We start from the raw sequence: 24,729 nt of genomic DNA, 5'->3' as shown, positions 1-24,729 counted from the left end.
AGGGCGCCATCGTTTGACGGTAAAGTCGTTTTTATTGAACAGTAATAACTACAATATAATCAGATATTGTGGAATTCAGGGGAATAAAGCGGTAAAGAAACAGGCATATGACGGTAAAGTTTTGATGGGATACAACTGCGGATATTGACGTCATTATGGCATAATTTTTTGTGACACTGTACAGCAATTATTAATATTTTTACATTACTGTGATGATTGGGTTTAGGGTTTGGGTAGGGTTAGACGTAAATAAAATACAATTTAGTCGGTAATCTAATAAATAATATGAATAATGTTCGGTATAATTACGTTACTGTTTTTAACGTACTTTACTGTGATCGTTGGGTTTAAAATTTGGGTAGGGTTAGACGTTAATAAAATACTACAGTTACTCAAACGTTATCTAATAAATAATATGATTAATCGGTATAATTTCTGTTTTTTACATTATGATGATGGTTGGGTTTAGGATTTGGTTAGGTTAAGACGTTAAGAAAATACAATTTAATCGGTAAACTAATAAATCTTAATATGAATAAAACTCGGTATAATTTCAGTCTTTTATTACTGTGATGGTTGGTTTTTTTAACAGAGTAAAGAAACTTTCACATTATGTCTGATAATATTTTTTTCTTCTGGAGAAAGTCATTTTGTTTTATTTCGACTAGAATAAAAGCAGTTTTTAATTTTTTAAGAACCATTTTAAGGTCAATATTATTAACGTAAAAACATTTGCTGAAATCTGATTAACTTATTAAAATGAGTTAAAGTAACACAAAAACATTTGTTGAAACCTGACTGCTACCATGTCAATATTGAGCAAATTCTCTGAGGAATATTTCCAGTACCTTGTTGAATCCATGGCACGAAGGATTAAGACAGTTCTGAAGGCAAAAGGGGGTCCAACCCGGTACTAGTAAAGTGTACCTAAAAAAGTGGCCGTTTTGTAATAAAATTTTTAAAAATTCTAGATATTAATATTTATGTTTAAAGACTCAATATGGACTTTGGAAAGGATACCGCATCATTGACATCTTATGTATCAAACAGTGTTACAGGAGAGACTGACCTGAGTAACCTAATATAGTCTAAATGACTTCAGAAGCTCACTGTAGTTATTTAGTACTTGACACAACTACTGTTCGGAGGATTTCTGTACTCATAATACACACGCTCATTACAAATATGTTGTTCATTTTCATTTCAGAATAGTTTTAACAGATGATATTGATTAAATTAACCCAGAATGTTCTTTAAAATTCAGATCCAGACCCAAAGTGAGATAATGTTGTTTTATTGCCTTATTACAAGACTGAGAGTTTAAACTAACTCATTTAAACGCAATGAGACCTGTATATAAATGCTGAGTAAGCTATTTTACTATTTTATTCTATTTTGAACTTTGTCAGCTGAAAAACTGGTCAGAAACACAATTGAAGCAAATCTTTCTTTATTTTTCTCACAATGCTCATGAACAGAAGACAAACAGACATGTCAACACCATATTTACATATTTACATACTGCATGTTACGTTAGATTAAGTCGTAAGATAGCTTCGTAGCAGTCTGTGCAGCAGGGTCTACACTCGTTCAATTCGCGAAGCTTTGCGAGGTCCAGATTCAACATCACCAGCTGGTTCAAGTAGTCCCTGCTTATCCACATGCGTCTCCTCTCCAACACAAACTCAAATGCTTCTTCCAGCTTCATGCGCTGGTGGATCATCAGATATGCCATAAAAAGCACGACAGACTGGTTTAAGCCCTCGCTGCAGTACAGCAACACCTTATCTGAGGAAATGCAGAAAAAAAGACGGTCAAAACAAACTCATTTAAGTAACAACACAGCTGAAGTCACAATTATTCAGTTATTAGAACTATTATGTTGAGAAATGTGCTGAAAAAATCTGCTTTCTGTTAACAGAAATAACAGGAATATACAGGAATATACAGGGGGGCTAATAACTCAGGGGGGCTAATAATTCTGCTTCAACTGCAGATGAATATTGCATGTGTGTGTGTGTGTCAACTCTTACTCTTTGTGTCACTCAGGGCCTTGTGTAGGAATTCTGCTGCTGGTGAAAATAACTGTGCTATGTTTGGCCAGCCCTGGACTCCGAGTCCTGAACGCACATTGTAGTAAGTGATGTTCTTCTTCTGGTAGTAGTCCTTCCATTCCTCTTCCTTTAAGGACAACGGCACAGCGTTCACAATGTGCGTGATGTTCATCTTTTTCAGTTTGGCTTTGTTCCTCGCTGTTTTCCTGCACAAGAACACAACAACATCATCAATTTCCCTTCACTTTCACTGACTGAAAAGCTGAATTCACGATGAAGAACACACAGCGCTCACTCTGGAGTTCTGTAAATCTACAAATGCTGAATTTAACAAAGTTTACAGGAGCTTGTTATTGTATTAATAACGCAGATTTTGCTTGCAGATTTTGGCCACGTTGTAAAACAAATCCACAAACTGACAGTTTTCAGCATTTTGTGCTTTTTTTTACTCCATCTGTCCTCAAATCTGTAGTCAAATAGTTTGAAGTAGTGTGGTCACGATACTGGATTTCAGACTTTGATACGATACCTTGACAAACATCGATACACTACTATATGATTTTCGATACTACAAGTTAAAAATATCGATATTTGGTACAAGTTTCGATACCAAGAAACGCGGAAGTAGTATGTCCCAAAGCTTGCATACTTTTAGGGTGTAGTATAAGTATGCGAATTGGGACGCAACAACTGACTGAGCACTGAGCGAACAAAAACCAGCCTCAGACAGTATTTTACCAGCCTGAATTTAAGGACTGAATTTGAGTGCTGGTTGACAAGCGGAATAAAATTGCAGGGAGAAATACCCTAACCACAACAACATGATAAAACATGACTTAAAAACATTTACCCTGACTTTTAATGTCTGCAATAGATCTTTTAAAAACTCCATGACTGTGGGAATTAAGCCCGGGTGAAACCCTGCATCATTATTTGACTGTATGCTTTGCTGTTATATGTGTGTGTTGTAGACTTACTCGTCAGCTATGAAGACATTGGGCCAGACTTCACTGACAGGAGTCCAGTACTGGGAGGGTTTGACGATACGAAGGTACATTTGGGAAATGGTCTGAGGGTGGTTTATGTCGATAGATGAAAACTCCGGCATCAAACCCGGCTGTTGCTGCTGATTGTGGTGACAAGCGAAGACGACTAGCTGCGTCAGGAGGTCCCTGCTCATTCTGATGTTTTTACGGTTTATCATATGGCTAATGGCCTTCGTCAATGTTTTTCCATGGTATATCATCAGATATGGCACCACGAAAAAGCAGGCGTGCCTGCAACCCTGTTGATCCTGCACCAGCAGCTGATCTGAGAAAAGAAAGACACAAAACAATTGAACACACTAGAACATGATATTAATACACTGTGTGTGTGTGTGTGTGTGTGTGTGTGTTCTTACTCTCTGGGTTGCTCAGAATCTTGTGCATGAGTTCTGCCACTCGGTAGATATGGCAGCTAAAGTCAAACGGGTCATCGTCTCTTGAAAACACATTGTGGTAGGAGATGTTCATTGTCTCGTACAGCTTGGCCTGTTCCCTCCTCAATGCATCTTGATTTGCCAAAATGGGTAAAGTGTTCAGGACGTGTGTAATTCCTCTCCTCTTCAGTGCAACTCTGTCCATTGCCCTTTTCCTGCACAAGATCACAAACAACTTTAATCAGCTTTCTATACGGACTTACAATGCAGAAACATATACAGACTCAAAGGAAACCTCTTAAGTATCTTAAGTAACCTCTTACAATATATTCAGCTGAATTAACTCATTCATTTGTCACTAATCCAGCTCCACAATATATTTTATTTCCGGCAACAAAGGCTGGAATGTCAAATAGACAATGTGGAACAGGGAGAGCTTCTGAAGTAATCACTCTCTTGAAGTAACCTACCCAACACTGTCTCCATTACCCTATTAAAGCATCACATGGCTTTGTACTATACATCATGAATGTGTTGCAGACTTACCAGCTTCCAACGTAGAGGTTGTCGAAGACTTTACAGATGGAGACCCATCTCTTCCTGCTCTCCATTTGTTGCTTGTCCAGGTTGGAAATATTTTGGGTGAAATGCAAATGCAAGAGTGAAATCTTCTCTTCCATTTGAGGTTGTGGTTGAGGACCACTCAAGTCAGAGACACACAGCTCCCCTGAATCAACGGCCTTAGGTTCGGGTATATAACCGCTCGGACCTGGGACCGGTTCTGGATAGGGCTTTAAAGCACACTTGTCCAGTTTGGAGTAGACTTCAGGGTCATGTATGCGTGAAATCATCGTGACTGGTTCAAGACCGTACGGCACAACATACATTTCCTCTGAATCAACGGCCTTAGGTTCGGGTATATAACCGCTCGGACCTGGGACCGGTTCTGGATCTGGCTTTAAAGCACACTTATCCAGTTTAAAGTAGACTTCAGGGTCGTGTATGTGTGAAATCATCGTGACTGGTTCAAGACCGTACGGCTCACAAACATACATTTCCTCTGAATCAACTGCCTTAGGTTCGGGTTTATAACCGCTCGGACCTGGGACCGGTTCTGGATAGGGCTTTAAAGCACACTTATCCAGTTTAAAGTAGACTTCAGGGTCGTGTATGTGTGAAATCATCGTGACTGGTTCAAGACCGTACGGCACAACATACATTTCCTCTGAATCAACGGCCTTAGGTTCGGGTTTATAACCGCTCGGACCTGGAACCGGTTCTGGATAGGGCTTTAAAGCACACTTATCCAGTTTGGAGTAGACTTCAGGGTGGTGTATGTGATAAATCTTCGTGACTGGTTCAAGACCGTACGGCTCAACATACATTTCCTCTGAATCAACTGCCTTAGGTTCGGGTCTATAACCGCTCGGACCTGGAACCGGTTCTAGATTGTCTAGTTTGGAGCAGGCTTCAGGGTCGTGTATGTGTGAAATCTTCGTGACTGGTTTAAGACCGTACGGCTCACAAACATACATTTCCTCTGAATCAACTGACTCCACTTCAGGGTCTGGTTTATCGGCAGCAGAGTTGCTTCTGTTCTTCGCTGCGTCACTTTCAATTAAGTGTCGCTGCTCAGCGAGGATTGTTAATTTCCTCAAGAAGTCTCTGCTTGGCCTGATAAATCTCTTGTGTGTCACCAGATCAATGGAGTCCTCTGGTGTTTTGTTGTGGTGTATCATCAAATGTGCCAGGAAAAGTGTGGCGGAGCGGCTGACGCCCTGCAGGCAGCACACCAACACCTTATCTGCAGGAACAAAGAGAGAAAGATCAACACAAACGTATCGCTAGCACATTTAGCACTGTAGGACAGATGGAGAGATGGATAGATAAATACTGTCCCCACAAGGATAGTAAACCCACACATTTCTGACGAGGGAAGAATATTAATAATAAAAATGACTCTAAATGATTGAACTGGAGCTGTAAAAATGCAGAAATGTTTGGGTAAGTGCACTTTCTATAAAACACACTGAAATACTCATCTGCAGTTATTGGAGGTTATTAATAAACTTTTAAGACTTAAAGAAACAAATTGTACGTTAAGTTCTGTAGTGTGTGTGTGTGTGTGTGTGTGTGTGTGTGTGTGTGTGTGTGTGTGTGTGTGTGTGTGTGTGTGTAACAGCAGTTTCAGCTATTATTTTATATTACTGTAGTACCACAGAATCACCACAACAGATTAATTCTGTGAAGAACTTTACAATAGTTAGAGTTTAAAAACAGCACAGTATTTACTGCTATACACTATAGTACTCCTGAATTACTGTAGTATTTGTTTCATGCGCAGTATAAAAACCTTTACACCTATGAAATGTCCTCACAATTCCCAAAAAACAAACCAGCATTCGCTGAAAACAAACTCAACAATTTGGCAGTGTACAACACAATGTTGGTTCAGTTTGTGTGTGGAAGTGAACTCTTACTCTGTGGTTTGCTCAGGGCTGTATGAATGAAGTCTGCCGCTGGGAAAAAGTGTTTGGTGACATCAAACCATCCATCATCGTCTGCAGACAGTCTGAGGGAAGTGATGTTCATGTCTTTGTAAACCTTTTCCCATTCATTTTTGGATGTTTCATTCTCCAGCTCTGGTGCAGCGTTCAGGAGGTGTGTGATGTTCATCTCCTCCAGTCTGGCTGGGTCTCTGGCCGTCTTCCTGCAAAAGAACACAACAGCCTTGATTAGTCTTCATTAAAACACTCTTACTCTACAATTGTCCAGGGGTGCGTTTCCGAAAACCATCTTTAGCCAACTAAGGTCGCAAGTGTGTCATTACAAACATCATTTGTTGATTTGACGTTTCCCAAATCTGTCATTCAACGAACATTCGCAAACTGAGTCGCAAACTTGTGCACTTGCAACTACACCTCTGGAGCTGTAGCTAGAAACCGTTCCTGGCTGTGTTCTATTTTCAGTTATCCCCCCTATGCCCTATTCATTTAGAACATTCTAACATTTAAACTTGGAATTATTAAAAAAAGCATTAAGGTCATCCCTCTTAGCTGTAATTTGCTTTCAAAGTATTTTTACAGTTCAGTTTTAGCGATCTTCATGTTTACAATTGCTCCCTTCACAGTGCACTTTGAAAACATTGATGTCATTTTGAACACAACCAAAGCTAGTATATTTTTACTGTTAATGCTCCAAAGCTAGTGAAAACAAAAAAAAACATAGCATACGTTAACGCTTTTAATTTAGAGTAGGTTATTTGTTAAGTATCTTTACTGTATTTGACATGGGCCTGATGGTTAGAACATTTCTGCAGTGTTTTACAAGTGTCAAAATCTAAAAGTAGACTTTAAAATAATAAAATAAAAAATATTCTTATTTTTATTATTAATAATAATGAAGTAGAATGTTTTTTTTCCTGATACATAATAAATATTAAATTTCATTTCTTAATAAATCACCTCATTATTTATTTATTTATATGATTTATATATGAGATTAGAAGAGGTCTTCGCTTTTGTAAATGATTTTATGTTTGAGAGTAGATAATGTAATGTTCTCTATAATATTTGTAATGGAAACACAGGCCCTATATGTGCCATTTGCATATATTTTCAATTAATATGAATAAGCAGTGCATGTTTTTATCAAAATTAATATTGCATTTGTTTCTGAAATGTGTGTGTGTGCAAAACAATATAATTTGCACAAAGAAATGATGAAGTAGCTCAGATTGCCCAATACAGTCTACAACTGCGCTGTGTTTGATTTGTCTTCATAAGGCTGCAGTATATTATTACTATTAATTACTCTTTAATTGGTATTAAAGTCACCATGACATTTAAATTTGCTCTTATTTTTTAAACCATTACCATTATTTATTAAATCATGCACCGCACAACATTTGTTACTCATTTCAGGACCGCTTCAGATGTGATGTGTGTTGCAGACTTACACATTTCCTATGAAGACGTTGGGCCAGACCTCAGTGACCGGTGTCCACTTCAGAGCGCATTTTTCCAGGCGGTCCTGCAGGCGGGTAATGCGTTCAGGATCTCTGGGATTAGGGACATCAAGTAATTCTGGATTCAGCTGTGATGAGTCCCTGGTTTCTCTGTTTCTCCGAAACTTTGCCTTCACAGCCTTCCATGCCCTTCTGAAGAAAGACAACACACGGTTGCTCTTCTTCACTTTGGTCTTTCCTACTAACAGACAAAAACAAAGAAACAAGTTATTAAGACATGTCTGAAATGAGTATATGTACAGAATAATAAGCACCTGTTAATAACAGTGTTTCACCAAAAAAGCCTCAAAAGTGACTGAATGTAGTTTGATAAAAACAATATCTGCAGTTTTGTTTGTTTGAATGTTTATATTGAAACTGTCTGTGATTTTGAAGGAAGGGTACAGTGTTAGTTTGGACCTAGCATGTTTAAACCTAACAAGGGCAAGACCATTACAGACATACTTATAAACACTATACTTAATACTATACTTAATACTATACTTAATATACTTTAAAATAAAACTAGTACTATCGCTGTGACTCTTTTGGGCCTTCATTCATATTCTTATAGAAAACATAAAAATTTGCTATAACAAGTTCAAGTTTGGGTTTCACAGATATAAAAATACACATGATTAAATAAAGATATTTCAAAATATAGTGAATAATTGACGTTTGCATGTATTTTATCATCCATTAAGAAGACCTACAGTCTATATATGTGTTCAAATGTGTTAACTAAACATATAAGACGCCCTGTAGTGAAGTTTATACAGCTCAGAGAGCCTGTGTTTGTATTTATGTGTGACAGTAATGTGTTTAAGATGCTCTTTTCGACATTTACCGTTAGGGCTGATGCTCCGGGCGGCAGCAGGAGAGGGGCCGAAGCCGCCCTCAGCCTGAGCCTGCCCGGCTACGCCATCTGCTGGATCTTGTAGATGTTCGACGTCCAGCGAGGCCGGCATCACGACGTTTCTTCTAATTAGGTTAGTCATGATATTTGTTTTCTTACACACTGTGTTAAAAACGCGTCGACAAACTTTATGGATTTCTTCACTACGGTGAAACTCTGCGTCCATTTAGTCTACACGACAATTTTCACACTAATGGCGTTTTTCGCTCGGTTACAGTCAGTAGAACTCAAATTCCGAACGCGCTCCATGGTTGCCACAGCAACGGAGTTACGTCATGGCGGAGACCCGCATTTTAAAAAATGCATCCATTCACTGATCGATCTGTCATCAAAATACATCATTACAGACGATTAATTTAGCGAGTTTTAATATATGTTTTCTGCTAACTTGCTAAAGTGAATTAGCTAGCGCTAGCTACAATATGGTGCACCGAGCTGGATAATATGATAGGCTAATATTGCAGCATGCTAATAATATTTTTCCCTCTGAGAATTATTTGATAATGTGATGTCGCACTGACTGTGTGTGAACTGACTGAATAATAATACACTTTTACCTGACTCGTGTTTCAGATTGCTTTAATTGATGTTGGGTTATTAATTCTGGTAGATTAACGTACATTAGGTCCATAACATTTCAAGCCTCTGCTCAGGTTAATAATAACAGACTAAAATGTGAGATGTCTTGTTAAATATCATTTTAACTGAAGTGGAGAAGAGCTTCATTACTGCTCTTTAGTGATGTGTTGAGAATAAAATATGGTCTAAATCATTGGTCACCAGCCTTTTGGAAACTGAGAGCTACTTCTTGGGTACTGATTAGTGTAAAGGGCTACCAGTTATTAAATTACACATTTTTCTTAATTTCCTTTTAATTATTTGTTATTATTAATAATAATAATATTGATCTTTGTGAAGACATTGATCATGTTAATGATTTCTCACAGTAGTTGTCAATATTGATTTAACAAGTTAGATAAATATTAATATGCAACACTTCATTTGTCTGAAATTGTTTTTAAAGTTTTTTTTTACACAGTATATAACTTAAAGTAATTTTCAAATTTACACCTATGCAAGTGTGATTTAAAAAGAATACCTATACAAATGTGTTGAGAATTAAATATGGTCTAAATTATAATTATACCTTGCTTGAAAATGCTTGACTGAGCTTAACCCAACCAGTTGTTCTGTTTAGAGCCAAACACTTTTCACACAGGGCTGGTTTTGGGTTGTGTTTTCCTCAGTCTCTGCGTTCGGTTGACTTTTGTTCACTCTGGTGCCTTGACTAGTCAACTAAGTCTTGACTATTTTTTATTTATTTATTTATTTATTTTTTATTTTTTTATTATTTTTATTTAAACTTAAAATAACAAACAGGCATTTTCAACTTCCATTGTTAAGCATATATAACATTATATGCAAGCAGCATATAATAAACAAAACAGTACAAACTAATAATAACATGAATAAACCTTAAATAATATAAAAGGAAATGCATTACCTTCAGCTGGGTCAGTCCATACAAGTTGACAAAAGCTTAGAGAGCTTTAAGGCACCTTTTGTTTTTACCTGTTTTATAGATTTATATAAAATATTGAAATCATTTTAAATGCTTTAAAACAAGGAGAAACTTTAACAAATCTACATTAGTGGATGTAAAGTTTTGCTACAATCAACATATTATTACACAGAAATTCAGTTTCCTTGTTTTTCATAAAAATGCCAAATTTCACAATGTGATAGTCAAACGCAGGTATTACATTTTTTGTCATCAACCACTCATACAATCTGTCCCGAAAGGATTTGACAATAGAACAACTATAAAAAAAAAAGATGTTCCTGGGATTCAATATCTTTCAAGCAGAAAATACAAGCATTACTGTCTAAATTAAATCTTATTCTAAGAAATTCGTTACATGGATAGATGTCATTAATTGTTTTGAAATGTACAGTTGAAGTCAGAATTATTCGCCCCCTTCGAATTTTTTTCTTCTTTTTTAAATATTTTTCAATTTATGTTTAACAGAGCAAAGAAATTTTCACAGTAGGTCTGATAATATATTTTCTTCTGGAGAAAGTCTGTTTTGTTTTATTTTGGCAAGAAAAAAGCAGTTTTTAATTTTTTTTAACACAATTTTAGGGGCAATATTATTAGCCCCTTTAAGCAATATTTTTTCTCAAAAGTCTACAGAACAAACCATCGTTATACAATAACTTGCCTAATTACCCTAACCTGCCTAATTAACCTAATTAACCTAGTTTAGCCTTTAAATATCCCTTTAAGCTGTATAGACGTGTCTTGAAAAATATCTAGTCTAATATTATTTACTGTCTTTATGGCAAAGATAAAATAAATCAGTTATTAGAGATGAGTTATTTAAACTATTATGTTTAGAAATGTGTTGAAAAAATCTTCTCTCCGTTAAACAGAAATTGGGGAAAAAATGATCAAGTGGTGTAATAATTCAGGGGGGCTAATAATTCTGACTTCAACTGTACTTCTTTCATTTTAGGTATTAGGGAAATGACAGGTATCTTTTTCTAATTTCAATTGTGTCCGCATAAGAAAATCTCTCTTTTAACAGGAAGAGGAAAATATTCTTTTGTCAGTAGTGATCTCAAGACCTTGTTGTTACATTTAATATCCAAAAATGAATAATTATTTATAACCAAATCAACTAGTGTAGGTATTACAGAAGAGCATTGCACTATACCTTTAACTAAATACCTCAAAGCTACAGGAATAGCTTTGACAACCAAAGAGAATTCTCTATATGCACAATTAAAATTGAATTTTAACTTAAAATGATCATAACTCAACATATTACCGTCATCATCCATTAAATGAATTACATTCCACACTCCTTTGTCAAATCAGTCTTGATGAAAAATGATTTCCTCTTATGTAAAATACACCTGTTATTCCAAATGATAACATTATGTGGAGTAAAATTGTGCTTGTACAACATTTTCCAATATTGTAACACTTTAAATGGCAATTTAGTAAGTCAAAATAAAAGAAAAGAAATTCCTCCCATTCTTTAAAAAATATGCAAAGGGATGCTAAACCATAAAGACGGTTCATCTTTAACAAAGCTTTGTCTAAGTCTTGACTACTTCGGTTGATTAACATGGGAGCACTGTACAAATATGGCGGCGCTATTGACGCATGTTTATCACTAAACATCTTTAAAACATCTGTTGAAACCTGATTTACTTATTAAAATGAGTTAATGTAACACAAAACGTGTTGAAATCTAATTAACTTATTAAAATGAGTTAAAGTAACGTAAAAACATGTCACACTTTAATGTGAATTTTATATAACATTATGGTGTACACGACAGTCTCTGGACTTGCTTGCACTTGGACTTGAAAGCCGATTCGTGTGAAGTCACACTTAACAAGCAGATAGAAGATTGGTGAAAACGTTGCCTGGTCTGATGAGACTCGACTTCTGCTGCAACGGTAGAGGGTCAGAGTTTGGCGTCCACAACAAGAAAGCATGGATAATGCTGACCGTGTCCATCGCTTTATGATCACAGTGTCTACATCTTCTGATGGCGACATCCAGCAGGATAACGCTCCATGTCATAAAGCGTGAATCATCTCAGACTGCTTTCTTGAACATGACAATGTTCACTCACTGTACTCAAATGGCCTCCACAGTCACCAGATCTCAATCCAATAGAGTACCTTTGGGATGTTGTGGAACGGGAGACTCGCATCATGAACGTGCAGCCGACAAATCTGTTCTGTGTGATGCTATCATGCCAATATGGAGCAAAATCTCTGAGGAATATTTCCAGTACCTTGTTGAATCCATGGCACGAAGGATTAAGGCAGTTCTGAAGGCAAAAGGGGGTCCAACCCGGTACTAGTAAAGTGTACCTAATAAAGTGGCCGGTGTGTAATAAAATTTTAGAAATTTCTAGATATTAATATTTACTTTTAAAGACTCAATATGGACTTTGGAAAGGATACCGCATCATTGACATATTATGTATCAAACAGTGTTACAGGAGAGACTGACCTGAGTAACCTAATATAGTCTAAATCAGAAGTGTCCAAACTCGGTCCTGGAGGGCCGGTGTCCTGGAGAGTTTAGCTTCAAGTTACCCTAATCAAACACACCTGGAGCAGCTAATCAAGCTCTCACTACATATAATAGAAACTTCCAGGCAGGTGTGTCGAAGCAAATTGTAACTGAACTATGCAGGATAGTGGCCCTCCAGGACTGAGTTTGGACACCCCTGGTCTAAATGACTTCAGAAGCTCACTGTAGTTATTTAGTACTTGACAAAACTACTGTTCGGAGGATTTCTGTACTCATGAAACACACGCTCATTACAAATATGTTGTTCATTTTCATTTGAGAATAGTTTTAACAGATGATATTGATTAAATTAACCCAGAATGTTCTTTAAAATTCAGAACCAGACCCAAAGTGAGATGTTGTTTTATTGCCTCATTACAAGACTGAGAGTTTAAACTAACTCATTTAAACGCAATGAGGCCTGTATATAAATGCTGAGTAAGCTATTTTACTCATGAGTAAGTATACTCTATATTTGTAATTATGCAGTAATTAAGTCTCCATAATCTTCTGGTTGAACTTTGTCAGCTGAAAAACTGGTCAGAAACACAATTGAAGCAAATCTTTCTTTATTTTTCTCACAATGCTCATGAACAGAAGACAAACAGACATGTCAACACCATATTTACATATTTACATACTGCATGTTACGTTAGATTAAGCTGCAAGATAGCTTCGTAGCAGGCTGTGCAGCAGGGTCTACACTCGTTCAATTCGCGAAGCTTTGCGAGGTCCAGATTCAACATCACCAGCTGGTTCAAGTAGTCCCTGCTTATCCACATGCGTCTCCTCTCCAACACAAACTCAAATGCTTCTTCCAGCTTCATGCGCTGGTGGATCATCAGATATGCCATAAAAAGCACGACGGACTGGTTTAAGCCCTCGCTGCAGTACAGCAACACCTTATCTGAGGAAATGCAGAAAAAAAGACGGTCAAAACAAACTCATTCAACTACCAACACAGCTGAAGATACAATTATTCAGTTATTAGAACTATTATGTTGAGAAATGTGCTGAAAAAATCTGCTTTCTGTTAACAGAAATAACAGGAATATACAGGAATATACAGGGGGGCTAATAACTCAGGGGGGCTAATAATTCTGCTTCAACTGCAGATGAATATTGCATGTGTGTGTGTGTGTCAACTCTTACTCTTTGTGTCACTCAGGGCCTTGTGTAGGAATTCTGCTGCTGGTGAAAATAACTGTGCTATGTTTGGCCAGCCCTGGACTCCGAGTCCTGAACGCACATTGTAGTAAGTGATGTTCTTCTTCTGGTAGTAGTCCTTCCATTCCTCTTCCTTTAAGGACAACGGCACAGCGTTCACAATGTGCGTGATGTTCATCTTTTTCAGTTTGGCTTTGTTCCTCGCTGTTTTCCTGCACAAGAACACAACAACATCATCAATTTCCCTTCACTTTCACTGACTGAAAAGCTGAATTCACGATGAAGAACACACAGCGCTCACTCTGGAGTTCTGTAAATCTACAAATGCTGAATTTAACAAAGTTTACAGGAGCTTGTTATTGTTTTAATAACGCAGATTTTTCTTGCAGATTTTGGCCACGTTGTAAAACAAATCCACAAACTAACAGTTTTCAGCATTTTGTGCTTTTTTTACTCCATCTGTCCTCAAATCTGTAGTCAAATAGTTTGAAGTAGTGTGGTCACGATACTGGGATTTCAGACTTTGATACGATACCTTGACAAACATCAATACCCTACTATATGATTTTCGATACTACAAGTTAAAAATATCGATATTTGGTACAAGTTTCGATACCAAGAAACGCGGAAGTAGTATGTCCCAAAGCTTGCATACTTTTAGGGTGTAGTATAAGTATGCGAATTGGGACGCAACAACTGACTGAGCACTGAGCGAACAAAAACCAGCCTCAGACAGTATTTTACCAGCCTGAATTTGATTGCTGGTTGACAAGCGGAATAAAATGGCAGGGAGAAATACCCTAACCACAACAACATGATAAAACATGACTTAAAAACATTTACCCTGACTTTTAATGTCTGCAATAGATCTTTTAAAAACTCCATGACTGTGGGAATTAAGCCCGGGTGAAACCCTGCATCATTATTTGACTGTATGCTTTGCTGTTATATGTGTGTTGTAGACTTACTCGTCAGCTATGAAGACATTGGGCCAGACTTCACTGACAGGAGTCCAGTACTGGGAGGGTTTGACGATACGAAGGTACATTTGGGAAATGGTCTGAGGGTGGTTTATGTCGATAGATGAAAACTCCGGCATCAAACCCGGCTGTTGCTGCTGATTGTGGTGACAAGCGAAGACGACTAGCTGCGTCAGGAGGTCCCTGCTCATTCTGATGTTTTTACGGTTTATCATATGGCTAATGGCCTTCGTCAATGTTTTTCCATGGTATATCATCAGATATGGCACCACGAAAAAGCAGGCGTGCCTGCAACCCTGTTGATCCTGCACCAGCAGCTGATCTGAGAAAAGAAAGACACAAAACAATTGAACACACTAGAACATGATATTAATACACTGTGTGTGTGTGTGTGTGTGTGTGTGTGTTCTTACTCTCTGGGTTGCTCAGAATCTTGTGCATGAGTTCTGCCACTCGGTAGATATGGCAGCTAAAGTCAAACGGGTCATCGTCTCTTGAAAACACGTTGTGGTAGGAGATGTTCATTGTCTCGTACAGCTTGGCCTGTTCCCTCCTCAATGCATCTTGATTTGCCAAAATGGGTAAAGTGTTCAGGACGTGTGTAATTCCTCTCCTCTTCAGTGCAACTCTGTCCATTGCCCTTTTCCTGCACAAGATCACAAACAACTTTAATCAGCTTTCTATACGGACTTACAATGCAGAAACATATACAGACTCAAAGGAAACCTCTTAAGTATCTTAAGTAACCTCTTACAATATATTCAGCTGAATTAACTCATTCATTTGTCACTAATCCAGCTCCACAATATATTTTATTTCCGGCAACAAAGGCTGGAATGTCAAATAGACAATGTGGAACAGGGAGAGCTTCTGAAGTAATCACTCTCTTGAAGTAACCTACCCAACACTGTCTCCATTACCCTATTAAAGCATCACATGGCTTTGAACTATACATCATGAATGTGTTGCAGACTTACCAGCTTCCAACGTAGAGGTTGTCGAAGACTTTACAGATGGAGACCCATCTCTTCCTGCTCTCCATTTGTTGCTTGTCCAGGTTGGAAATATTTTGGGTGAAATGCAAATGCAAGAGTGAAATCTTCTCTTCCATTTGAGGTTGTGGTTGAGGACCACTCAAGTCAGAGACACACAGCTCCCCTGAATCAACGGCCTTAGGTTCGGGTATATAACCGCTCGGACCTGGGACCGCTTCTGGATCTGGCTTTAAAGCACACTTATCCAGTTTGAAGTAGACTTCAGGGTCATGTATGCGTGAAATCATCGTGACTGGTTTAAGACCGTACGGCTCACAAACATACATTTCCTCAGAATCTTCTGCCTTAGGTTCGGGTTTATAACCGCTCGGACCTGGGACCGGTTCTGGATCAGGCTTTAAAGCACACTTATCCAGTTTAAAGTAGACTTCAGGGTCGTGTATGTGATAAATCTTCGTGACTGGTTCAAGACCGTACGGCACAACATACATTTCCTCTGAATCAACTGTCTTAGGTTCGGGTCTATAACTGCTCGGACCTGGAACCGGTTCTAGATAGGGCTTTAAAGCACACTTATCCAGTTTAAAGTAGACTTTAGGGTCGTGTATGTGTGAAATCATCGTGACTGGTTTAAGACCGTACGGCTCACAAACATACATTTCCTCTGAATCAACTGCCTTAGGTTCGGATCTATAACCGCTCGGACCTGGAACCGGTTCTAGATTGTCTAGTTTGGAGCAGGCTTCAGGGTCGTGTATGTGTGAAATCATCGTGACTGGTTCAAGACCGTACGGCTCACAAACATACATTTCCTCTGAATCAACTGACTCCACTTCAGGGTCTGGTTTATCGGCAGCAGAGTTGCTTCTGTTCTTCGCTGCGTCACTTTCAATTAAGTGTCGCTGCTCAGCGAGGATTGTTAATTTCCTCAAGAAGTCTCTGCTTGGCCTGATAAATCTCTTGTGTGTCACCAGATCAATGGAGTCCTCTGGTGTTTTGTTGTGGTGTATCATCAAATGTGCCAGGAAAAGTGTGGCGGAGCGGCTGACGCCCTGCAGGCAGCACACCAACACCTTATCTGCAGGAACAAAGAGAGAAAGATCAACACAAACGTATCGCTAGCACATTTAGCACTGTAGGACAGATGGAGAGATGGATAGATAAATACTGTCCCCACAAGGATAGTAAACCCAGACATAAAAATGACTCTAAATGATTGAACTGGAGCTGTAAAAATGCAGAAATGTTTGGGTAAGTGCACTTTCTATAAAACATACTGAAATACTCATCTGGAGTGTGTGTGTGTGTGTGTGTGTGTGTGTGTGTAACAGCAGTTTCAGCTATTATTTTATATTACTGTAGTACCACAGAATCACCACAACAGATTAATTCTGTGAAGAACTTTACAATAGTTAGAGTTTAAAAACAGCACAGTATTTACTGCTATACACTATAGTACTCCTGAATTACTGTAGTATTTGTTTCATGCGCAGTATAAAAACCTTTACACCTATGAAATGTCCTCACAATTCCCAAAAAACAAACCAGCATTCGCTGAAAACAAACTCAACAATTTGGCAGTGTACAACACAATGTTGGTTCAGTTTGTGTGTGGAAGTGAACTCTTACTCTGTGGTTTGCTCAGGGCTGTATGAATGAAGTCTGCCGCTGGGAAAAAGTGTTTGGTGACATCAAACCATCCATCATCGTCTGCAGACAGTCTGAGGGAAGTGATGTTCATGTCTTTGTAAACCTTTTCCCATTCATTTTTGGATGTTTCATTCTCCAGCTCTGGTGCAGCGTTCAGGAGGTGTGTGATGTTCATCTCCTCCAGTCTGGCTGGGTCTCTGGCCGTCTTCCTGCAAAAGAACACAACAGCCTTGATTAGTCTTCATTAAAACACTCTTACTCTACAATTGTCCAGGGGTGCGTTTCCGAAAACCATCTTTAGCCAACTAAGGTCGCAAGTGTGTCATTACAAACATCATTTGTTGATTTGACGTTTCCCAAATCTGTCATTCAACGAACATTCGCAAACTGAGTCGCAAACTTGTGCACTTGCAACTACACCTCTGGAGCTGTAGCTAGAAACCGTTCCTGGCTGTGTTCTATTTTCAGTTATCCCCCCTATGCCCTATTCATTTAGAACATTCTAACATTTAAACTTGGAATTATTAAAAAAAGCATTAAGGTCATCCCTCTTAGCTGTAATTTGCTTTCAAAGTATTTTTACAGTTCAGTTTTAGCGATCTTCATGTTTACAATTGCTCCCTTCACAGTGCACTTTGAAAACATTGATGTCATTTTGAACACAACCAAAGCTAGTATATTTTTACTGTTAATGCTCCAAAGCTAGTGAAAACAAAAAAAAACATAGCATACGTTAACGCTTTTAATTTAGAGTAGGTTATTTGTTAAGTATCTTTACTGTATTTGACATGGGCCTGATGGTTAGAACATTTCTGCAGTGTTTTACAAGTGTCAAAATCTAAAAGTAGACTTTAAAATAATAAAATAAAAAATATTCTTATTTTTATTATTAATAATAATGAAGTAGAATGTTTTTTTTCCTGATACATAATAAATATTAAATTTCATTTCTTAATAAATCACCTCATTATTTATTTATTTATATGATTTATATATGAGATTAGAAGAGGTCTTCGCTTTTGTAAATGATTTTATGTTTGAGAGTAGATAATGTAATGTTCTCTATAATATTTGTAATGGAAACACAGGCCCTATATGTGCCATTTGCATATATTTTCAATTAATATGAATAAGCAGTGCATGTTTTTATCAAAATTAATATTGCATTTGTTTCTGAAATGTGTGTGTGTGCAAAACAATATAATTTGCACAAAGAAATGATGAAGTAGCTCAGATTGCCCAATACAGTCTACAACTGCGCTGTGTTTGATTTGTCTTCATAAGGCTGCAGTATATTATTACTATTAATTACTCTTTAATTGGTATTAAAGTCACCATGACATTTAAATTTGCTCTTATTTTTTAAACCATTACCATTATTTATTAAATCATGCACCGCACAACATTTGTTACTCATTTCAGGACCGCTTCAGATGTGATGTGTGTTGCAGACTTACACATTTCCTATGAAGACGTTGGGCCAGACCTCAGTGACCGGTGTCCACTTCAGAGCGCATTTTTCCAGGCGGTCCTGCAGGCGGGTAATGCGTTCAGGATCTCTGGGATTAGGGACATCAAGTAATTCTGGATTCAGCTGTGATGAGTCCCTGGTTTCTCTGTTTCTCCGAAACTTTGCCTTCACAGCCTTCCATGCCCTTCTGAAGAAAGACAACACACGGTTGCTCTTCTTCACTTTGGTCTTTCCTACTAACAGACAAAAACAAAGAAACAAGTTATTAAGACATGTCTGAAATGAGTATATGTACAGAATAATAAGCACCTGTTAATAACAGTGTTTCACCAAAAAAGCCTCAAAAGTGACTGAATGTAGTTTGATAAAAACAATATCTGCAGTTTTGTTTGTTTGAATGTTTATATTGAAACTGTCTGTGATTTTGAAGGAAGGGTACAGTGTTAGTTTGGACCTAGCATGTTTAAACCTAACAAGGGCAAGACCATTACAGACATACTTATAAACACTATACTTAATACTATACTTAATACTATACTTAATATACTTTAAAATAAAACTAGTACTATCGCTGTGACTCTTTTGGGCCTTCATTCATATTCTTATAGAAAACATAAAAATTTGCTATAACAAGTTCAAGTTTGGGTTTCACAGATATAAAAATACACATGATTAAATAAAGATATTTCAAAATATAGTGAATAATTGACGTTTGCATGTATTTTATCATCCATTAAGAAGACCTACAGTCTATATATGTGTTCAAATGTGTTAACTAAACATATAAGACGCCCTGTAGTGAAGTTTATACAGCTCAGAGAGCCTGTGTTTGTATTTATGTGTGACAGTAATGTGTTTAAGATGCTCTTTTCGACATTTACCGTTAGGGCTGATGCTCCGGGCGGCAGCAGGAGAGGGGCCGAAGCCGCCCTCAGCCTGAGCCTGCCCGGCTACGCCATCTGCTGGATCTTGTAGATGTTCGACGTCCAGCGAGGCCGGCATCACGACGTTTCTTCTAATTAGGTTAGTCATGATATTTGTTTTCTTACACACTGTGTTAAAAACGCGTCGACAAACTTTATGGATTTCTTCACTACGGTGAAACTCTGCGTCCATTTAGTCTACACGACAATTTTCACACTAATGGCGTTTTTCGCTCGGTTACAGTCAGTAGAACTCAAATTCCGAACGCGCTCCATGGTTGCCACAGCAACGGAGTTACGTCATGGCGGAGACCCGCATTTTAAAAAATGCATCCATTCACTGATCGATCTGTCATCAAAATACATCATTACAGACGATTAATTTAGCGAGTTTTAATATATGTTTTCTGCTAACTTGCTAAAGTGAATTAGCTAGCGCTAGCTACAATATGGTGCACCGAGCTGGATAATATGATAGGCTAATATTGCAGCATGCTAATAATATTTTTCCCTCTGAGAATTATTTGATAATGTGATGTCGCACTGACTGTGTGTGAACTGACTGAATAATAATACACTTTTACCTGACTCGTGTTTCAGATTGCTTTAATTGATGTTGGGTTATTAATTCTGGTAGATTAACGTACATTAGGTCCATAACATTTCAAGCCTCTGCTCAGGTTAATAATAACAGACTAAAATGTGAGATGTCTTGTTAAATATCATTTTAACTGAAGTGGAGAAGAGCTTCATTACTGCTCTTTAGTGATGTGTTGAGAATAAAATATGGTCTAAATCATTGGTCACCAGCCTTTTGGAAACTGAGAGCTACTTCTTGGGTACTGATTAGTGTAAAGGGCTACCAGTTATTAAATTACACATTTTTCTTAATTTCCTTTTAATTATTTGTTATTATTAATAATAATAATATTGATCTTTGTGAAGACATTGATCATGTTAATGATTTCTCACAGTAGTTGTCAATATTGATTTAACAAGTTAGATAAATATTAATATGCAACACTTCATTTGTCTGAAATTGTTTTTAAAGTTTTTTTTTACACAGTATATAACTTAAAGTAATTTTCAAATTTACACCTATGCAAGTGTGATTTAAAAAGAATACCTATACAAATGTGTTGAGAATTAAATATGGTCTAAATTATAATTATACCTTGCTTGAAAATGCTTGACTGAGCTTAACCCAACCAGTTGTTCTGTTTAGAGCCAAACACTTTTCACACAGGGCTGGTTTTGGGTTGTGTTTTCCTCAGTCTCTGCGTTCGGTTGACTTTTGTTCACTCTGGTGCCTTGACTAGTCAACTAAGTCTTGACTATTTTTTATTTATTTATTTATTTATTTTTTATTTTTTTATTATTTTTATTTAAACTTAAAATAACAAACAGGCATTTTCAACTTCCATTGTTAAGCATATATAACATTATATGCAAGCAGCATATAATAAACAAAACAGTACAAACTAATAATAACATGAATAAACCTTAAATAATATAAAAGGAAATGCATTACCTTCAGCTGGGTCAGTCCATACAAGTTGACAAAAGCTTAGAGAGCTTTAAGGCACCTTTTGTTTTTACCTGTTTTATAGATTTATATAAAATATTGAAATCATTTTAAATGCTTTAAAACAAGGAGAAACTTTAACAAATCTACATTAGTGGATGTAAAGTTTTGCTACAATCAACATATTATTACACAGAAATTCAGTTTCCTTGTTTTTCATAAAAATGCCAAATTTCACAATGTGATAGTCAAACGCAGGTATTACATTTTTTGTCATCAACCACTCATACAATCTGTCCCGAAAGGATTTGACAATAGAACAACTATAAAAAAAAAAGATGTTCCTGGGATTCAATATCTTTCAAGCAGAAAATACAAGCATTACTGTCTAAATTAAATCTTATTCTAAGAAATTCGTTACATGGATAGATGTCATTAATTGTTTTGAAATGTACAGTTGAAGTCAGAATTATTCGCCCCCTTCGAATTTTTTTCTTCTTTTTTAAATATTTTTCAATTTATGTTTAACAGAGCAAAGAAATTTTCACAGTAGGTCTGATAATATATTTTCTTCTGGAGAAAGTCTGTTTTGTTTTATTTTGGCAAGAAAAAAGCAGTTTTTAATTTTTTTTAACACAATTTTAGGGGCAATATTATTAGCCCCTTTAAGCAATATTTTTTCTCAAAAGTCTACAGAACAAACCATCGTTATACAATAACTTGCCTAATTACCCTAACCTGCCTAATTAACCTAATTAACCTAGTTTAGCCTTTAAATATCCCTTTAAGCTGTATAGACGTGTCTTGAAAAATATCTAGTCTAATATTATTTACTGTCTTTATGGCAAAGATAAAATAAATCAGTTATTAGAGATGAGTTATTTAAACTATTATGTTTAGAAATGTGTTGAAAAAATCTTCTCTCCGTTAAACAGAAATTGGGGAAAAAATGATCAAGTGGTGTAATAATTCAGGGGGGCTAATAATTCTGACTTCAACTGTACTTCTTTCATTTTAGGTATTAGGGAAATGACAGGTATCTTTTTCTAATTTCAATTGTGTCCGCATAAGAAAATCTCTCTTTTAACAGGAAGAGGAAAATATTCTTTTGTCAGTAGTGATCTCAAGACCTTGTTGTTACATTTAATATCCAAAAATGAATAATTATTTATAACCAAATCAACTAGTGTAGGTATTACAGAAGAGCATTGCACTATACCTTTAACTAAATACCTCAAAGCTACAGGAATAGCTTTGACAACCAAAGAGAATTCTCTATATGCACAATTAAAATTGAATTTTAACTTAAAATGATCATAACTCAACATATTACCGTCATCATCCATTAAATGAATTACATTCCACACTCCTTTGTCAAATCAGTCTTGATGAAAAATGATTTCCTCTTATGTAAAATACACCTGTTATTCCAAATGATAACATTATGTGGAGTAAAATTGTGCTTGTACAACATTTTCCAATATTGTAACACTTTAAATGGCAATTTAGTAAGTCAAAATAAAAGAAAAGAAATTCCTCCCATTCTTTAAAAAATATGCAAAGGGATGCTAAACCATAAAGACGGTTCATCTTTAACAAAGCTTTGTCTAAGTCTTGACTACTTCGGTTGATTAACATGGGAGCACTGTACAAATATGGCGGCGCTATTGACGCATGTTTATCACTAAACATCTTTAAAACATCTGTTGAAACCTGATTTACTTATTAAAATGAGTTAATGTAACACAAAACGTGTTGAAATCTAATTAACTTATTAAAATGAGTTAAAGTAACGTAAAAACATGTCACACTTTAATGTGAATTTTATATAACATTATGGTGTACACGACAGTCTCTGGACTTGCTTGCACTTGGACTTGAAAGCCGATTCGTGTGAAGTCACACTTAACAAGCAGATAGAAGATTGGTGAAAACGTTGCCTGGTCTGATGAGACTCGACTTCTGCTGCAACGGTAGAGGGTCAGAGTTTGGCGTCCACAACAAGAAAGCATGGATAATGCTGACCGTGTCCATCGCTTTATGATCACAGTGTCTACATCTTCTGATGGCGACATCCAGCAGGATAACGCTCCATGTCATAAAGCGTGAATCATCTCAGACTGCTTTCTTGAACATGACAATGTTCACTCACTGTACTCAAATGGCCTCCACAGTCACCAGATCTCAATCCAATAGAGTACCTTTGGGATGTTGTGGAACGGGAGACTCGCATCATGAACGTGCAGCCGACAAATCTGTTCTGTGTGATGCTATCATGCCAATATGGAGCAAAATCTCTGAGGAATATTTCCAGTACCTTGTTGAATCCATGGCACGAAGGATTAAGGCAGTTCTGAAGGCAAAAGGGGGTCCAACCCGGTACTAGTAAAGTGTACCTAATAAAGTGGCCGGTGTGTAATAAAATTTTAGAAATTTCTAGATATTAATATTTACTTTTAAAGACTCAATATGGACTTTGGAAAGGATACCGCATCATTGACATATTATGTATCAAACAGTGTTACAGGAGAGACTGACCTGAGTAACCTAATATAGTCTAAATCAGAAGTGTCCAAACTCGGTCCTGGAGGGCCGGTGTCCTGGAGAGTTTAGCTTCAAGTTACCCTAATCAAACACACCTGGAGCAGCTAATCAAGCTCTCACTACATATAATAGAAACTTCCAGGCAGGTGTGTCGAAGCAAATTGTAACTGAACTATGCAGGATAGTGGCCCTCCAGGACTGAGTTTGGACACCCCTGGTCTAAATGACTTCAGAAGCTCACTGTAGTTATTTAGTACTTGACAAAACTACTGTTCGGAGGATTTCTGTACTCATGAAACACACGCTCATTACAAATATGTTGTTCATTTTCATTTGAGAATAGTTTTAACAGATGATATTGATTAAATTAACCCAGAATGTTCTTTAAAATTCAGAACCAGACCCAAAGTGAGATGTTGTTTTATTGCCTCATTACAAGACTGAGAGTTTAAACTAACTCATTTAAACGCAATGAGGCCTGTATATAAATGCTGAGTAAGCTATTTTACTCATGAGTAAGTATACTCTATATTTGTAATTATGCAGTAATTAAGTCTCCATAATCTTCTGGTTGAACTTTGTCAGCTGAAAAACTGGTCAGAAACACAATTGAAGCAAATCTTTCTTTATTTTTCTCACAATGCTCATGAACAGAAGACAAACAGACATGTCAACACCATATTTACATATTTACATACTGCATGTTACGTTAGATTAAGCTGCAAGATAGCTTCGTAGCAGGCTGTGCAGCAGGGTCTACACTCGTTCAATTCGCGAAGCTTTGCGAGGTCCAGATTCAACATCACCAGCTGGTTCAAGTAGTCCCTGCTTATCCACATGCGTCTCCTCTCCAACACAAACTCAAATGCTTCTTCCAGCTTCATGCGCTGGTGGATCATCAGATATGCCATAAAAAGCACGACGGACTGGTTTAAGCCCTCGCTGCAGTACAGCAACACCTTATCTGAGGAAATGCAGA

At 37.0% G+C, this 24,729-nt stretch overlaps 3 protein-coding genes and 1 long non-coding RNA gene across 12 annotated transcripts in view; 1 reads left to right on the top strand and 3 right to left on the bottom strand.

Moving 5' to 3' along the window:
• Nucleotides 1-12: 12 nt before the first annotated feature.
• On the bottom strand, nucleotides 13-9,210 carry LOC110437964 (uncharacterized). Of its 7 annotated transcripts, none has more exons than XM_073925689.1 (9): nucleotides 8,328-9,192; nucleotides 7,433-7,679; nucleotides 5,955-6,184; nucleotides 4,577-5,278; nucleotides 4,021-4,243; nucleotides 3,457-3,689; nucleotides 3,032-3,365; nucleotides 2,034-2,260; nucleotides 13-1,788 (listed from the first exon to the last, which is right to left on the bottom strand). In XM_073925689.1, exons 1-9 carry the CDS (start codon nucleotides 8,560-8,562, stop codon nucleotides 1,529-1,531), a joined length of 2,691 nt encoding a protein of 896 aa, XP_073781790.1. In that variant the 5' UTR covers nucleotides 8,563-9,192; the 3' UTR covers nucleotides 13-1,528. The 7 variants fall into 7 exon arrangements, 4 of the variants coding, with proteins under 4 accessions (XP_073781790.1, XP_073781789.1, XP_073781788.1 ...); XM_073925688.1 differs by having other exon boundaries at nucleotides 7,433-7,682; nucleotides 8,328-8,668; XM_073925687.1 differs by having other exon boundaries at nucleotides 4,021-5,278; nucleotides 7,433-7,682; nucleotides 8,328-9,210.
• LOC141378132 (uncharacterized) overlaps nucleotides 8,383-24,729 on the top strand; it is a 17,017-nt gene continuing 670 nt past the window's right edge. Inside the window, exons 1-5 of the long non-coding RNA XR_012391890.1 lie at nucleotides 8,383-8,469; nucleotides 13,664-13,750; nucleotides 13,850-17,563; nucleotides 18,710-18,828; nucleotides 19,646-19,781. This is a non-coding gene — a long non-coding RNA (uncharacterized lncRNA). The remainder of the gene's footprint in view (nucleotides 8,470-13,663; nucleotides 13,751-13,849; nucleotides 17,564-18,709; nucleotides 18,829-19,645; nucleotides 19,782-24,729) is intronic.
• LOC108179555 (uncharacterized) lies at nucleotides 9,763-20,504 on the bottom strand. Of its 2 annotated transcripts, none has more exons than XM_068214058.2 (8): nucleotides 19,640-20,504; nucleotides 18,745-18,991; nucleotides 17,267-17,496; nucleotides 15,620-16,715; nucleotides 15,056-15,288; nucleotides 14,631-14,964; nucleotides 13,648-13,874; nucleotides 9,763-13,402 (listed from the first exon to the last, which is right to left on the bottom strand). In XM_068214058.2, exons 1-8 carry the CDS (start codon nucleotides 19,872-19,874, stop codon nucleotides 13,143-13,145), a joined length of 2,862 nt encoding a protein of 953 aa, XP_068070159.2. In that variant the 5' UTR covers nucleotides 19,875-20,504; the 3' UTR covers nucleotides 9,763-13,142. The 2 variants fall into 2 exon arrangements, with proteins under 2 accessions (XP_068070159.2, XP_073781791.1); XM_073925690.1 differs by having other exon boundaries at nucleotides 18,745-18,994; nucleotides 19,640-19,983.
• The window catches only part of LOC108179554 (uncharacterized), a 10,825-nt gene continuing 7,170 nt past the window's right edge, over nucleotides 21,075-24,729 (bottom strand). For both annotated transcript variants that reach the window (XM_017351445.4, XM_073925691.1), the window contains exon 8: nucleotides 21,075-24,714. In XM_017351445.4, coding sequence (XP_017206934.3) covers nucleotides 24,455-24,714 — 260 coding nt within the window. In that variant the 3' untranslated portion in view covers nucleotides 21,075-24,454. The remainder of the gene's footprint in view (nucleotides 24,715-24,729) is intronic.

The sequence above is a fragment of the Danio rerio genome, chromosome 16 (assembly GCF_049306965.1).
Source record: "Danio rerio strain Tuebingen ecotype United States chromosome 16, GRCz12tu, whole genome shotgun sequence".
NCBI classification, from domain to species: Eukaryota; Metazoa; Chordata; class Actinopteri; order Cypriniformes; family Danionidae; genus Danio; species Danio rerio.
This window is presented reverse-complemented; position numbering and strand designations above follow the sequence as displayed.